Source organism: Coregonus clupeaformis, chromosome 35, assembly GCF_020615455.1.
Source record: "Coregonus clupeaformis isolate EN_2021a chromosome 35, ASM2061545v1, whole genome shotgun sequence".
Taxonomy (NCBI): domain Eukaryota; kingdom Metazoa; phylum Chordata; class Actinopteri; order Salmoniformes; family Salmonidae; genus Coregonus; species Coregonus clupeaformis.
Genome location: NC_059226.1, coordinates 33,620,712 through 33,638,359, shown reverse-complemented (window position 1 = coordinate 33,638,359; position 17,648 = coordinate 33,620,712). Strand labels below are relative to the sequence as shown.

Here is a 17,648-nt window from a genome sequence, read left to right as displayed (position 1 = left end):
TGCTACCAGCCATACTGCTCGTTCTGTGCGTGATTTCCTGCAAGACAGGAATGTCAGTGTTCTGCCATGGCCAGCGAAGAGCCCGGATATCAATCCCATTGAGCACGTCTGGGACCTGTTGGATCGGAGGGTGAGGGCTAGGGCCATTCCCCCCAGAAATGTCTGGGAACTTGCAGGTGCCTTGGTGGAAGAGTGGGGTAACATCTCACAGCAAGAACTGGCAAATCTGGTGCAGTCCATGAGAAGGAGATGCACTGCAGTACTTAATGCAGCTGGTGGCCACACCAGATACTGACTGTTACTTTTGATTTTGACCCCCACTTTGTTCAGGGACACATTATTCAATTTCTGTTAGTCACATGTCTTTGGAATTTGTTCAGTTTATGTCTCAGTTGTTGAATCTTGTTATGTTCATACAAATATTTACACATGTTAAGTTTGCTGAAAATAAACGCAGTTGACAGTGAGAGGACGTTTCTTTTTTTGCTGAGTTTATATATACAGTACCAGTCAAAAGTTTGGACACACCTACTCATTCTAGGGTTTTTCTTTATTTTACTATTTTCTACATTGTAGAATAATGGTGAACACATCAAAACTATGAAATAACACATATGGAATCATTTAGTAACCCAAAAAGTCAAAAAGTGTTAAACAAATCAAAATATATTTTATATTTGAGATTCTTCAAAGTAGCCACCCTTTGCCCTTGGCATTCTCTCAACCAGCTTCATGAGGTAGTCACCTAGAATGCATTTCAATTAACAAGTATGCCTTGTTAAAAGTTAATTTGTGGAATTTCTTTCCTTCTTAATGCGTTTGAGCCAATCCGTTGTGTTGTGACAAGGTAGGGGTGGTATACTCTAAATTCCAAGCATCTGCCTCTAACCCTTGGAAGCTCTTTGCCACCTTCTCCTCCCTGCTGAATCCTCCTCCTTCTCCCCCCCTCATCCCTCTCTGTGGATGACTTCGTCAACCATTTTGAAAAGAAGGTTGACGACATCCGATCCTCATTTGTTAAGTCTAATGACACCGCTGGTCCTGCTCACACTGCCCTACCCTATGCTTTGACTTCTTTCTCCCCTCTCTCTCCAGATGAAATCTTGCGACTTGTGACGGCCGGCCGCCCAACAACCTGCCCGCTTGACCCTATCCCCTCCTCTCTTCTTCAGACCATTTCTGGAGACCTTCTCCCTTACCTCACCTCGCTCATGAACTCATCCTTGACCGCTGGCTATGTCCCTTCCGTCTTCAAGAGAGCGAGAGTTGCACCCCTTCTCAAAAAACCTACACTCGATCCCTCCGATGTCAACAACTACAGACCAGTATCCCTTCTTTATTTTCTCTCCAAAACTCTTGAGCGTGCCGTCTTTAGCCAACTCTCTTGCTATCTCTCTCAGAATGACCTTCTTGATCCAAACCAGTCAGGTTTCAAGACTGGTCATTCAACTGAGACTGCTCTTCTCTGTGTCACGGAGGCTCTCCGCACTGCTAAAGCTAACTCTCTCTCCTCTGCTCTCGTCCTTCTAGACCTATCTGCTGCCTTTGATACTGTGAACCATCAGATCCTCCTCTCCACCCTCTCCGAGTTGGGCATCTCCGGCGCGGCTCACTCTTGGATTCCGTCCTACCTGACAGGTCGCTCCTACCAGGTGGCGTGGCGAGAATCTGTCTCCGCACCACGTGCTCTGACCACTGGTGTCCCCCAGGGCTCAGTTCTAGGCCCTCTCCTATTCTCGCTATACACCAAGTCACTTGGCTCTGTCATATCCTCACATGGCCTCTCCTATCATTGCTACGCAGACGACACACAATTAATATTCTCCTTTCCCCCTTCTGATAACCAGGTGGCGAATCGCATCTCTGCATGTCTGGCAGACATATCAGTGTGGATGATGGATCACCACCTCAAGCTGAACCCCCGGGGAAGGACTGCCCGTTCCATGATCTCGCCATCACGGTTGACAACTCCGTTGTGTCCTCCTCCCAGAGTGCAAAGAGCCTTGGCATGAGCCTGGACAACACCCTGTCGTTCTCCGCTAACATCAAGGCGGTGACCCGATCCTGTAGGTTCATGCTCTACATTCTAAGATTCACAGAGTACGACCCTGCCTTACACAGGAAGCGGCACAGGTCCTAATCCAGGCACTTGTCATCTCCCGTCTGGATTACTGCAACTTGCTGTTGGCTGGGCTCCCTGCCTGTGCCATTAAACTCCTACAACTCATCCAGAACGCCGCAGCCCGTCTGGTGTTCAACCTTCCCAAGTTCTCTCACGTCACCCCGCTCCTCCGCACACTCCACTGGCTTCCAGTTGAAGCTCGCATCTGCTACAAGACCATGGTGCTTGCCTACGGAGCTGTGAGGGGAACGGCACCTCCGTACCTTCAGGCTCTGATCAGTCCCTACACCCAAACGAGGGCATTGCGTTAATCCACCTCTGGCCTGCTGGCCCCCCTACCTCTGCGGAAGCACAGTTCCCGCTCAGCCCAGTCAAAACTGTTCGCTGCTCTGGCACCCCAATGGTGGAACAAGCTCCCTCACAACGCCAGGACAGCGGAGTCACTCACCACCTTCCGGAGACACTTGAAACCCCACCTCTTTAAGGAATACCTGGGATAGGATAAAGTAATCCTTCTACCCCCCCTTACCCCACCCCAAAGAAGAAAAAAAATATTGTAAAGTGGTTGTTCCACTGGCTATCATAAGGTGAATGCACCAATTTGTAAATGACGAAAATGTAAATGTAAAATGTATACAGAAGATAGCCCTATTTGGTAAAATACCAAGTCCATATTATGGCAAGAACAGCTCAAATAAGCAAAGAGAAACGACAGTCCATCATTACTTTAAGACATGAAGGTCAGTCAATTTGGAAAATTTCTTCAAGTGCATTCGCAAAGAACATCAAGCACTATGATGAAACTGGCTCTCATGAGGACCGCCACAGGAAAGGAAGACCCAGAGTTACCTCTGCTGCAGAGGATAAGTTCATTAGAGTTACCAGCCTTTAACACTTTTTTGGTTACTAAATGATTCCATATGTGTTATTTCATAGTTTTGATGTGTTCACCATTATTCTACAACATACAATGTAAAAAATAGTAAAAATAAAGAAAAACCCTTGAATGAGTAGGTGTGTCCAAACTTTTGACTGGTACTGTATATATATATATATACATATATATATATATATGTTATTATTATATTATATATTACCTTATTGAAGTCACAGAGCTTCCAGAAGAGCACCAGCAGCTCCTGGTGGAACTGTATCTTCTTGGTGGAGTTGGGCAGGTAGGTCTGCATCAAAGGGTTTACCAACAGGCGAGCCAGTCCCTTCAACACAAAGTCGTAGTCCTAGAGAGGGGGTGACACGAGAACCTTGTGTCAACCTTTAGACCACAGGTATTCAAATCTTACTCTACGAGGTCCGGAGTACTGATGGTTTTCTGTTCTACCTGATCATTAATTGCACGCACCTGATGTCCCAGGTCTAAATCAGTCCCTGATTCGAAGGGAAGGATGAAAAAATGCAGTGGAACTGGCTTTGAGGTCCAGATTTAAATTTGAGAGTTTCAGACTAACGTCTTTTCACATAGCAAATCTGCACTTGCAATGTACCATTAGAGAAAGTGTGTAAGCATGATAGAAGAGAGATCTACAAAGTTGTAGTCCTACTGAGGGGGTCACATGACCTTTAGACTAGGGTCAGACTTTTAGACTAGGGTCAGACCTTTAGACTAGGGTCAAACCTTTAGAATAGGGTCAGAATTTTAGACTAGGGTCAGACCTTTAGATTAGGGTCAGACCTTTAGACTAGGGTCAGACCTTTAGACTAGGGGTCAGATCTTTAGACAATGGTCAGACCTTTAGACTAGGGTCAGACCTTTAGATTAGGGTCAGACCTTTAGACTAGGGTCAAACCTTTAGATTAGGGTCAAACCTTTAGATTAGGGTCAGACCTTTAGACTAGGGTCAAACCTTTAGATTAGGGTCAAACCTTTAGATTAGGGTCAGACCTTTAGATTAGGGTCAGACCTTTGGACTGGTATTTTTTTCTTTCTTTCTTTTTCTTCCCAATTGGTAGTTATAGTCTTGTCCCATCGCTGCAACTCCCCTACGGACTCGGGAGTGGCGAATGTCGAGAGCCATGTGTCCTCCGAAACACGACCCTGCCAAGCCGCACTGCTTCTTGACACACTGCTCGCTTAACCTGGAAGCCAGCTGCGCCAGCTGGCGACCGAAGTCAGCTTGCAGGCGCCCGGCCCGCCACAAGGAGTCACTAGAGCGCGATGGGACAAGGAAATCCCAGGCGGCTAAACCCTCCCCTAACCCAGACGACGCTGGGCCAATTGTGCACCGCCTCATGGGTCTCCCGGTCACGGCTGGCTGTGACACAGCCTGGGATTGAACCTGGGTCTGTAGTGATACCTCTAGCACTGCGATGCAGTGCCTTAGACCGCTGCACCACTCGGAAGGCCCCCAGACAAGGGTCTTTTGACACGGCATATCTGCACTTGTAATGGTGGAACAAGCTCCCTCACGACGCCAGGACAGCGGAGTCACTCACCACCTTCCGGAGACATTTGAAACCCCACCTCTTTAAGGAATACCTGGGATAGGATAAAGTAATCCTTCTACCCCCTCCCCCCTTTACTCCAACCCCCCAAAAAAAATAAAAATAAAATAAAAACATTGTAAAGTGGTTATCCCACTGGCTATAAGGTGAATGCACCTATTTGTAAGTCGCTCTGGATAAGAGCGTCTGCTAAGTGACGTAAATGTATATGTAAATGTAATGTAGCCTGGTTAAATGAGACTGAACATCGCTCACAACTAAAACAATGGTTAGCATTCACTCTGCATGTAACAATAAAACCAATAAAAGGAGGAAATGTGTGAAAAATATGACAACAAGAAAAATGACTGTACCTCTTCCCTGTGAATTCTTGAAAGGTAGTTTACAAACAGGTTGTCAGGGCCCACATACTGCAGAAAAAGAGAGAGAGAAAAATAATGTATCAGCAACAACTAAGGGCCATGACAGACCCTTGGTCTCTGAAGGTGAATGCTTAGCACAATGGATCATGACAGGCCCCTGGTCTCTGAAGGTGAATGGTAGCACAATGGATCATGACAGCCCACTGGTCTCTGAAGGTGAATGTTAGCACAATGGACCATGACAGGCCCCTGGTCTCTGAAGGTGAATGGTAGCATAATGGATCATGACAGGCCCCTGATCTCTGAAGGTGAATGTTAGCACAATGGATCATGACAGGCCCCTGGTCTCTGAAGGTGAATGTTAGCACAATGGACCATGACAGGCCCCTGGTCTCTGAAGGTGAATGTTAGCACAATGGATCATGACAGGCCCCTGGTCTCTGAAGGTGAATGTTAGCATAATGGATCATGACAGGCCCCTGGTCTCTGAAGGTGAATGTTAGCACAATGTATGTTGAATGAAATGTGATCTGTGGGACTTATCTTTTCTATTGACAGGCAACCACGCACACACACACCATCACCCTCCCCCCTCCCCCTGTACAGAAGGGTCCTGGCCTTACATCCTGGTCCTCCATGCTGGAGGGAGAGGGGGGTCGGTGGGCCAGCCCTCCTCCCTCGTGCTCCAGGGTGACGATGAGGATCTGCACGGCCTGCTCCACCAGCTGCTCACGGTAGTCGGAGAAGAGCAGGTGGTTGTAAGGGATGCCATAGCCCACCGGGTCGTAGGCACACACCACGTTCACCAGGGAGGTGAAGAGAGGCAGGGCATGCCTGAGGTAGGTGGACAGAGGGAAATAATCATTTGTGTCAGTTATTGTTAGGAAAATATTATGTGGTTTGGTGTGTATGTGTGTGTGGGATTGTGTGTGTGTGTGTGTGTACCTCACCTGTTTTCTGTGGAGCAGAAGAAGCTGACCCAGGGGTTGAGGATGGGGTTGTCTGAGGAGGGAGGGAGGTACATGGCCTCAGAGAAACAGGTTAGCAGCAGCCTCAGCAGCTCTGTCCTGAGTGGCCAAGAACATACATGGAAAGAGAGGTTCATTGTGGGAGAGAGAAAGACAGATAGAGAGAGAGAGGGGGAAGGGGGGGGTAGAGAGAGAGGGAGAGAGAGAGAGGGGGAGAGATAGGGAGAAAGGGGGAAGAGAGAGAGGGGGAGAGAGAGGAGAGAGAGAGAGGGAGAGAGAGAGACAGAGACAGAGAGAGAGAGAGAGAGAGAGAGAGAGAGAGGGAGAGAGGAAGAGAGAGAGGGATAGAGAGAGAAATAGAAAAAGAGGAGAGAAAGAAAGAAAGAGGAGAGAGAGAGAGAGAGAGAGAAAGAGAGAGAGAGAGAGAGAGGATTGAAAGAGGATCATAAAAGATCATCAGAGCACAGATGTCAACATAAGGACTCTCATCACTGTGTGACTCACCTGTTGAGGTCGTGGATGTAGTTGAGTGGGGGGGACTGGGCGAACCCCACCCCTGCCTCCCAGATGTACTCACAGCTGTCTATGGTCTGCATGTCCTCCACAGAGTCCTGTAGGATGGTGACATCATCATGGGACCATCAATCCCAATAACTACTGGGAGAGAGCTACTACTGCTCCCTACACCATTACATCATTGTTCAGTAATCTGAAACAATGAATACACCATATGAAGCAAACAATGAGTCAGTTGACAATTTCACAGCAAGATCTAACGTGGTCCTGTGTGGCTCAGTTGGTATAGCATGGCTCAGTTGGTAGAGCATGGTGCTTGCGCCACCAGAGTTGTGGGTTAGATTCACGAGGACACCCAAACATAAAATGTATGCACACAAGTAATACATGCATGTTTTAAGCAATGATGTGTATAAACCCTAGATGACAAACCCTAGATGACTGGCAGGGGGCGCTGTACTGAAGCCACCGCGCAGCCATCTTGGTACTCCTCCTCAATTGTACAAAAAGATTTTGGAAGCTATAGAAAGGCATTTATTAATGTCTACATTCGTTTTTGACACATTTAGTAATGCATACTTTTAAATTATATTTTGTGAGCTAAAGATACAACTTAAAATAAAAATATAAAAACATTTTCCTTAAAGTCTTTTTATTTTTTTTTACTAATGTTACTGTCCCCACTAAAACAAGAAAAACATTAAATACATGTCATTTTGTACTTGAAACATTTAATTGAAATACTGTAGAATTCCATTCATTACTATGGAGGACTGCTCCTACTAGGGAGTGCCAATATGGCCGACCGGTGGCTTCAAAGCCTCTCAATTGCCAATACATAGCATCAGCAATCCAGGGTTTATATACGTCATTGGTTTTAAGTAAAGTGTTACCGCATGGTTTTATTGAATTGCATGTGTGATGTCCATACCTTTTCAAAAAAGGTTATCCAGTTTATACACACAGGGATAATTACACACATATAAACTTGTAACTATAGTTACAGAACAAGTTTTAGGCAGACATAAGCAGGATATAAATGACAGACCTAAAATGCAACACACCTCCTCTTAGCGAGTTTCCCCATAGGTTGCTATGGGCCAAATTCAATTTCAGCTATTAATCAGTGACACAGATAACTGTTTCTGGAGACAGCAGTAAGACAGGTAGCCAGGTCCCATATCTGTTTGTGCTTTTGCCTACTGCATTGTCATTGTCAAATGTGACAATTTCATAAGAGAGCAGAAACAGACTGGAACCCAGGATACAAGACAGGTACTAGGATCATCTCTGAAATCTCAAGAGACTCGGTTGACAGGTCAGGTGGGGCTGCTGTCTGACTAACACCAGGAAGAAGGAAACAGTCTCTACAACTCTTTCACCTTTCTAGACAGAGAGGAATGCAGGGGGGAACCTTTCAAGCATGGTCTCGTAAATTCCAGACCTAGGGCAACACCACTGTATGCTGTATGCTGTAACATTGGTACATTGGTACATTGTATGAGGCAACCCTACAGCAGAACTAAGCATGAATAAGATACAGTATTTGCCAGAAACAGCCTTGACAGTATTGAAGACAGCTGGTTGGAGATGGATAGAAGTGACATTATGTAAACCTGAAGACGTCCTGCCAGTACAGTGCCTTGCAAAAGTATTCATCCCCCTTGGCGTTTTTCCTATTTTGTTGCATTACAACATGTAATTTAAATGGATTTTATTTGGATTTCATGTAATGGACATACACAAAATAGTCCAAATTGGTGAAGTGAAATGAAAAAAATAACTTGTTTCAAACAATTATAAAAAATAAATATCGAAAAAGTGGTGCGTGCGTATGTATTCATCCCCTTTGCTATGAAGCCCCTAAATAAGATCTGGTGCAACAAATTACCTTCAGAAGTCACATAATTAGTTAAATAAAGTCCACCTGTGTGCAATCTAAGTGTCACATGATCTCAGTATATATACACCTGTTCTGAAAGGCCCCAGAGTCTGCAACATCACTAAGCAAGGGGCACCACCAAGCAAGCGGCACCATGAAGACCAAGGAGCTCTCCAAACAGGTCAGAGACAAAGATGTGGAGAAGTACAGATCAGGGTTGGGTTATAAAAAAATATCAGAAACTTTGAACATCCCACGGAGCACCATTAAATTCATTATAAAAAAATGGAAAGAATATGGCACCACAACAAACCTGCCAAGAGAGGGCCGCCCACCAAAACTCACAGACCAGGCAAGGAGGGCATTAATCAGAAAGGCAACAAAGAGACCAAAGATAACCCTGAAGGAGCTGCAAAGCTCCACAGTGGAGATTGGAGTATCTGTCCATAGGACCACTTCAAGCCGTACACTCCACAGAGCTGGGCTTTACGAAAGAGTGGCCAGGAAAAAGCCATTGCTTAAAGAAAAAAATAAGCAAACACGTTTGGTGTTCGCCAAAAGGCATGTGGGAGACTCCCCAAACATATGGAAGAAGGTACTCTGGTCAGATGAGACTAAAATTGAGCTTTTTGGCCATCAAGGAAAACGCTATGTCTGGCGCAAACTCAACCCAGTGAAGAATGGTGGTGGCAGCATCATGCTGTGGGGATGTTTTTTATTGGCAGGACTGGGAAACTGGTCAGAATTGAAGGAATGATTGATGGCGCTAAATACAGGGAAATTCTTGAGGGAAACCTGTTTCAGTCTTCCAGAGATTTGAGACTGGGACGTAGGTTCACCATCCAGCAGGACAATGACTCTAAGCATACTGCAAAAGCTACACTCTAGTGGTTTAAGGGGAAACATTTAAATGTCTTGAAATGGCCTAGTCAAAGCCCAGACCTCAATCCAATTGAAAATCTGTGGTACGACTTAAAGATTGCTGTACACCAGCAGAACCCATCCAACTTGAAGGAGCTGGAGCAGTTTTGCCTTGAAGAATGGGAAAAAATCCCAGTGGCTAGATGTGCCAAGCTTATCTGTGAATAGCTAATCAGCCTTGAGCTAGCCTTGAGTCAGGCACATCTCCCGGATATCTACCTCTCTGTCAACCGGATGGGACCTCCTAGAGTCGACACGGAGCCCTGCCGATCCATCACGACTGGTCTGCCGACGTAATCGTCTGTGGTTTCAACAGGCTTCCCATTGCGACGACCACGAAGATCCATCTGCTAGCCCCGGCCCGCTAGCACATGCAAACTACAACCATGCTTCCTGCTCGCTGTGCTGAAGCACCAATTTGAACTGCTTTCGGACTCACATATTGCTGTTCACTGGACCTTATGATCACTCAGCTGCACAGCTGATGCCTGCTGGACTGTTCCTTTACACAGTACCCTGTCCTGTTTATTCTGTTTAGCCTCAGCCCAAACTTTATCACCATTACCAGTTGTTGTCTTAGCTCTCTCTAATAACACCTGTGATTGCTTTATGCCTCTCTCCTATGTCAATATACCTTGCCTATTGCTGTTCCAGTTAGTTCTTATTATACAATTTCACTGTAGAACCCCAAGTCCCTCTCAAACTGCCTCAAATAGTTCCTTTGTTCCACCCCCCATACATGCCGAGACCGGCTCAATCGGTGCCTCCAGTGATGCTATCTCTTTCATTGTTACCCAACGCCTAGGTTTACCTCCACTGTACTCATATCCTTCCATATCCTTGTCTGTACATAATGCCCTGAATCGTTTCTACAATGCCCGGAAATCTGCCCCCTTTATTCTCTGTACCCAACGCACTAGAAGACCAGTTCTTAAAGCCTTTAGCCGTATCCTTATTCTAGACCTACTCTGTTCCTCTGGTGATGTAGAGGCTAACCCAGGCCCTGCAGCCCCCAGTTTCACTCCTACTCCCCAGGAGCTATCATTTGTTGACTTCTGTAACCGTAAAAGCCTTGGATTTCTGCATGATAATATCAGAAGCCTCCTTCCTAAGTTTGAGTTATTCACTGCGTTAGCACACTCCGCCAACCCTGATGTTCTAGCAGTGTCTGAATCCTGGTTTAGGAAGGACACCAAAAATTCAGAAATGTCCATCCCCAACTACAACATTTTCCGTCTAGATAGAACTGCCAAAGGGGGTAGAGTTGCAATCTACTGTAGAGATAGCCTGCAGAGCTCTATCATACTATCCAGGTCTGTGCCCAAACAGTTTGTGCTTCTACTTCTAAAAATCCACCTTTCCCGAATTAAGTCTCTCACTGTTGCCGCTTGCTACAGACCCCCCTCAGCCCCCAGCTGTGCCCTGGACACCATATGTGAATTGATTGCCCCCCATTTATCCTCAGAGTTCGTATTGCTTGGTGACCTAAATTGAGATATGCTTAACACCCCGGCCATCCTACAATCCAAACTAGATGCCCTCAATCTCACACAAATTATCAACGAACCTACCAGGTACAACCCTAAATCCGTAAACATGGGCACCCTCATAGATATCATCCTGACTAACTTACCCTCTAAATACACCTCCGCTGTCTTCAACCAGGATCTCAGCGATCACTGCCTTATTGCCTGCGTCCGTAACGGGTCCGCGGTCAAACGACCACCCCTCATCACTGTCAAACGCTCCCTAAAACACTTTAGTGAGCAGGCCTTCCTAATTGACCTGGCCCAGGTATCCTGGATGGATATAAATCTCATTCCGTCAGTAGAGGATGCCTGGTTGTTCTTTAAAAGTAATTTCCTCTCAATCTTAAATAAACATGCCCCATTCAAAAAATACAGAACTAAGAACAGATATAGCCCCTGGTTCTCCTCAGACTTGACTGCCCTTGACCAGCACAAAAACATCATGTGGCGTACTGCATTAGCATCAAATAGCCCCCGCGATATGCAACTTTTCAGGGAAGTTAGGAACCAATATACACAAGCAGTTAGGAAAGCAAAGGCTAACATTTTCAAACAGAAATGTGCATCCTGTAGCACTAACTCCAAAAGGTTTTGGGACACTGTAAAGTCCATGGAGAATAAGAGAACTTCCTCCCAGCTGCCCACTGCACTGAGGCTAGGAAACACTATCACCACCGATAAATCTACAATAATCGAGAATTTCAACAAGCATTTTGCTACGGCTGGCCATGCTTTCCACCTGGCTACCACTACCCCGGCCACCAGCTCTGCTGTCACGCCCTGGCTCTGGGGACTCTGAAATGTTGAGCCAGGGTGTGTAGTTTTTGTGTTATATTTTCTATGTTGATGTTCTAGATCGTTTAGATCTATGTTGGCCAGGGTGGTTCCCAATCAGAGGCAGCTGTATCTCGTTGTCTCTGATTGGGGACCATACTTAGGCAGCCTGTTTGGCACTAGTCGGTGTGGGATCTTGTTCCGTTAAGGTTTGTTGTGTGTAACCTAGGACTTCACGTTTCGTTTGTTTGTTGTTTTGTCGTGAGTTAAGTATGTAATAAAAATGTACGCTTATCACGCTGCGCCTTGGTCCGTCTCATCAGTAAACGATCGTGACATCTGCACCCTCCGCTGCAACTTGCCCATGCCCCCCGCTTCTCCTTCACAGAAATTCAGACAGCTGATGTTCTGAAAGAGCTGCAAAATCTGGACCCCTACAAATCATCTGGGCTAGAAAATCTGGACCCTTTCTTTCTAAAACTAGCCGCCGAAATTATCGCAACCACTATTACTAGCCTGTTCAACCTCTCTTTCAAAACGTCTGAGATCCCCAGAGATTGGAAAGCTGCCGCGGTCATCCCCCTCTTCAAAGGGGGTGACACTCTAGATCCAAACTGTTACAGACCTACAGTGGGGGGAAAAAGTATTTAGTCAGCCACCAATTGTGCAAGTTCTCCCACTTAAAAAGATGAGAGAGGCCTGTAATTTACATCATAGGTACACGTCAACTATGACAGACAAAATTAGGAAAAAAAATCCAGAAAATCACATTGTAGGATTTTTAATGAATTTATTTGTAAATTATGGTGGAAAATAAGTATTTGGTCAATAACAAAAGTTTCTCAATACTTTGTTATATACCCTTTGTTGGCAATGACACAGGTCAAACGTTTTCTGTAAGTCTTCACAAGGTTTTCACACACTGTTGCTGGTATTTTGGCCCATTTCTCCATGCAGATCTCCTCTAGAGCAGTGATGTTTTGGGGCTGTCGCTGGGCAACACAGACTTTCAACTCCCTCCAAGGATTTTCTATGGGGTTGAGATCTGAAGACTGGCTAGGCCACTCCAGGACCTTGAAATGCTTCTTACGAAGCCACTCCTTCGTTGCCCGGGCGGTGTGTTTGGGATCATTGTCATGCTGAAAGACCCAGCCACGTTTCATCTTCAATGCCCTTGCTGATGGAAGGAGGTTTTCACTCAAAATCTCACGATACATGGCCCCATTCATTCTTTCCTTTACACGGATCAGTCGTCCTGGTCCCTTTGCAGAAAAACAGCCCCAAAGCATGATGTTCCCACCCCCATGCTTCACAGTAGGTATGGTGTTCTTTGGATGCAACTCAGCATTCTTTGTCCTCCAAACACGACGAGTTGACTTTTTAACCAAAAAGTTATATTTTGGTTTCATCTGACCATATGACATTCTCCCAATCCTCTTCTGGATCATCCAAATGCACTCTAGCAAACTTCAGACGGGCCTGGACATGTACTGGCTTAAGCAGGGGGACACGTCTTGCACTGCAGGATTTGAGTCCCTGGCGGCGTAGTGTGTTACTGATGGTAGGCTTTGTTACTTTGGTCCCAGCTCTCTGCAGGTCATTCACTAGGTCCCCCCATGTGGTTCTGGGATTTTTGCTCACCGTTCTTGTGATCATTTTGACCCCACGGGGTGAGATCTTGCGTGGAGACCCAGATCGAGGGAGATTATCAGTGGTCTTGTATGTCTTCCATTTCCTAATAATTGCTCCCACAGTTGATTTCTTCAAACCAAGCTGCTTACCAATTGCAGATTCAGTCTTCCCAGCCTGGTGCAGGTCTACAATTTTGTTTCTGGTGTCCTTTGACAGCTCTTTGGTCTTGGCCATAGTGGAGTTTGGAGTGTGACTGTTTGAGGTTGTGGACAGGTGTCTTTTATACTGATAACAAGTTCAAACAGGTGCCATTAATACAGGTAACGAGTGGAGGACAGAGGAGCCTCTTAAAGAAGAAGTTACAGGTCTGTGAGAGCCAGAAATCTTGCTTGTTTGTAGGTGACCAAATACTTATTTTCCACCATAATTTGCAAATAAATTCATTACAAATCCTACAATGTGATTTTCTGGAGAAAAAAAATCTCAATTTGTCTGTCATTGTTGACGTGTACCTATGATGAAAATTACAGGCCTCTCTCATCTTTTTAAGTGGGAGAACTTGCACAATTGGTGGCTGACTAAATACTTTTTTCCTCCACTGTATACTGACATCATGTGACAGATGATGTGACACTTAAATAAAGTCCACCTGTGTGCAATCTAACTAATTATGTGACTTCTGAAGGTAATTGGTTGCACCAGATCTTATTTAGGTGCTTCATAGCAAAGGGGGTGAATACATATGCACGCACCACTTTTCCGTTATTTATTTTTTTCATTTCACTTCACCAATTTGGACTATTTTGTGTATGTCCATTACATGAAATCCAAATAAAAATCCATTTAAATTACAGGTTGTAATGCAACAAAATAGGAAAAACGCCAAGGGGGATGAATACTTTTGCAAGTTATTTTATTTTACTGCTTCTCTTTACTTTTTTTACTTTTCTTTTTTACTGAACACTTATTTTTCTTAAAACTGCATTGTTGGTTAAGGGCTTGTAAGTAAGCATCTCACTGTAAGGTGCCTGTTGTATTCGGCACGTGGCAAATACAATTTGATTTGATGGAGTGCTGCATCAGGTGACCTGGCCTCCACAATCCCTCGACCTCAACCAAATTGAGATGGTTTGAAATGAGTCGGACCCCAGAGGGAAGGAAAAGCAGCCAACAAGTGCTCAGCATATGTGGGAACTCCTTCAAGACTGTTGGAAAAGCATTCCAGGTGAAGCTGGTTGAGAGAATGCCAAGAGTGTGCATTTTGTCATCAAGGCAAAGGGTGGCTATTTGAAGAATCTCAAATATAAAATATATTTTGATTTGTTTAACACTTTTTTGGTTACTACATGATTCCATATGTGTTATTTCATAGTTTTGATGTCTTCACTATTATTATACAATGTAGAAAATAGTAAAAATAAAGCAAAATCCTTGAATGAGTAGGTGTTCTAAAACTTTTGACCGGTAGTGTAGAGTTTAAATGTATTCAATTTAGAGTTTGCATCCCAATTTTACACTTTATTAACATCACACAAGATCATTTGACATAGAAACATCGGATATTCATTTTTTTTTTTTCAAATAATGTTTATTAATTATGATTTTATGAAAATTATTAATAACATTCCACCCACGAGGCCACTAGGTCATTTGACTGCAGGAAAGGGCTACGAATACAACCACCCTAAAATGAGTACCACCTATTTCAGTCCACTTCAAGACCTCTTTACTGAGGAATGTGGTTGTTTTTTATGTGTATTTCCTATGCTGCTGTGATAGTGTAATTGTTGTGTAGTTGTTAAGATGGAGGGCTCCCTTGCAAAAGGGACCTTGGTCTCAATGGGACTCCCTGCTAAAATAAAGGTTAAATCAAAATGAATAAGCACTGGATCCGATGAGAGTACTCACAGGTCCTCTCCGGTGGCTGTTCACAGTGAAGTCAGGACAGAAGAGCAGGTCGGCCATGGCCAGGAGCAGAGACTCAGCCAGCGGACGAGCTCCTTCATCATCATCCATCTCATCTGTCTGTTAAGGAGGACGGGGGGGACAGGAGGATGGGGGGGGAGGAGGATGGGAGGGAGGGAGGGGCAGGAGGATGGAGGGGGGGCAGGAGGATGGAGGGGGGCAGGAGGATGGGAGGGAGGGAGGCAGGAGAATGGAGGGGGCAGGAGGATGGGGGGGCAGGAGGATGGAGGGGGCAGGAGGATGGGGGAGGAGGATGGGAGGGAGGGGGGCAGGAGGATGGAGGGGGGCAGGAGAATGGGGGGGAGGAGGATGGGAGGGAGGGGGGCAGGAGGATGGGGGGAGGAGGATGTGAGGGAGGGGTCAGGAGGATGGAGGGGGCAGGAGGATGGAGGGGGGCAGGAGGATGGGGGGCAGGAGGATGGGGGGAGGGGGGAGGAGGATGGAGGGGGGGCAGGAGGATGGAGGGGGGCAGGAGGATGGGAAGGAGGGGGGCAGGAGGATGGGGGGGGCAAACATTAAACCCCTCTACACTTTGTTACCCTCTATAGCAAACATTTCTGAATGTCTAATGAGGAAATAGAGTTCCACTGAACTTTTAGGATGCTATTTCCTCTTATCTTCCCATGTAGGAAGAAACAAATGTTGTAATCAAGAGAGGTAGAACATCCACCTGAGAGATTTGTTTTTCTCTCATCATCATGGTTTATTACTGTGTTGTGTTCATTAGGCAGCAGATGGAAGAAAACTGGCAGGGACTACTTAGACTTGTCCAATAAAAAACGTTTACTTTCGTTTTCCGTTGTGTGTCCAAATGAACACAACCATAGTGTACTATGTGTGAAACATACCATCTACTGGAATGAGGAAACTAATTAGTGAGATGAATGGAGTATTACATTTTTTTTTAATCAACAGAAGCCAATTTCCTCCCACATATCCACCAGTCTCACTTGGCTCCAGTGCAGGGACTACAGACATCTAAGACTCATTCATGTTGAGATTACAAATGAACAGGCTGGTATTTTTACTGCCATCTACCATGAAGCGTTTGTAAAATGGAAGAGTGGGTAGAGTCTGTCTAGCCTGGTCCCAGATCTGTTTGTGCTGCATAGCCAAAAATGACCAAATGCACAAACAGATCTGGGACCAGGCTAGTATCTGTCGAATATCGGACAAAACACTGGTGCTTGCAGCAGCTATGTGGATGTTATCCTCAATAAGAGGTTTGCATACACTGATCTGCAGCCATAGGGGATTATCATTTGAGCAACTTTGCTACAGCAGGAACATAAGCCTGCAGCAACAGGGAATGTAAATTATTATGTGGATTATAATTAATGGACATATCTGTAGGGGTTGATAGATTTTTCGTATGGGAAAATTAAGTCTGAAATTTCCAAGTGGAAATTACAAACTTCAGAAGCCTTTTTAAACGACAAATACATTACAAGTTTAAAATGTCCTGCATTGCAAGAAAGTTATTCTGCAACAGGGTGATCAAATTAAGATCTTACATCTGTACTGTAAGTGTATCTCAAACCCTAGCCAACTCTACATACAGTATACTCCTCTTTTTGACTCACACACACCTGCCGCCCACTCAGCCCAGCTCTTCAAGCACCAGGCACAGTGGACCAGAACAACCGCCCACTCCCCACAGCTCTTCCAGCACCAGGCACAGTGGACCAGAAGAAGCCCCTCCACTCACCCCAGCTCTTCCAGCACCAGGCACAGTGGACCAGAAGAAGCCCCTCCAGTCTTGGTCCTCAAAGATGTAGGGCAGGATGCGGGTCAACATACGACTACAGTTCAGAACGATCTGTTTCTCCTTCTCCGAGGGGCATCCTGACTCTGCTGCCTGCACCAGCTTCTCTACGGCCTGGGGGAGAGATGGCCTGGGTGTTATAAATACAGCCTGAGGGAGAGTTGGCCTGGGTGTTATTGATACAGCCTGGGGGAGAGATGGCCTGGGTGTTATAAATACAGCCTGGGGGAGAGATGGCCTGGGGGAAAGATGCCCTGGGGGAGAGATGGCCTGGGGGAGAGATGGCCTAGGCGTTATAAATATTGGCAATGACTTACACAGACACAGACACGCATGCACACACGCACGCACGCACGCAAACACAGTCACTCATGATCAGATACAGTACACAGAGAAATGACATTAATCACATCAGCAATGTTTAGTACAGTACATTGAGTCATACTAATATTCAATTGATTTGATGATTTAATCTATCTAAATAAATTATATGAATTGATAGTTCACCTCTCTGTTTTATTTTATTCTGTAATAGGGTATATTGTAACCATGTTTTCAAGCTAATCAAATCAAAGTTTATTTATGATACAGCGTAGTGTAAGCTACACAATCAAATTAAATGCCTACTCACAACTAAAGCTTTCCCTCGCAAAGTGCAATGATATTAATCTATATGTATTTGTATTTACATGAAGCTATAAACTACAAATATCTATACCACTTAGTCATAGGCCTATTAGACTATACTGCAC

The 17,648-nt window shown here is 45.2% G+C and overlaps 1 protein-coding gene across 2 annotated transcripts in view; it reads right to left on the bottom strand.

The window, feature by feature from the left end:
• Positions 1-17,648, bottom strand: part of LOC123482633 (protein HID1-like) — a 41,370-nt gene that overhangs the window by 15,917 nt on the left and 7,805 nt on the right. For both annotated transcript variants that reach the window (XM_045211021.1, XM_045211022.1), the window contains 7 exons: positions 16,840-17,010; positions 15,075-15,191; positions 6,417-6,523; positions 5,895-6,011; positions 5,568-5,778; positions 4,936-4,992; positions 3,220-3,360 (listed from right to left, as the gene is read on the bottom strand). In XM_045211021.1, coding sequence (XP_045066956.1) covers positions 3,220-3,360; positions 4,936-4,992; positions 5,568-5,778; positions 5,895-6,011; positions 6,417-6,523; positions 15,075-15,191; positions 16,840-17,010 — 921 coding nt within the window. The remainder of the gene's footprint in view (positions 1-3,219; positions 3,361-4,935; positions 4,993-5,567; positions 5,779-5,894; positions 6,012-6,416; positions 6,524-15,074; positions 15,192-16,839; positions 17,011-17,648) is intronic.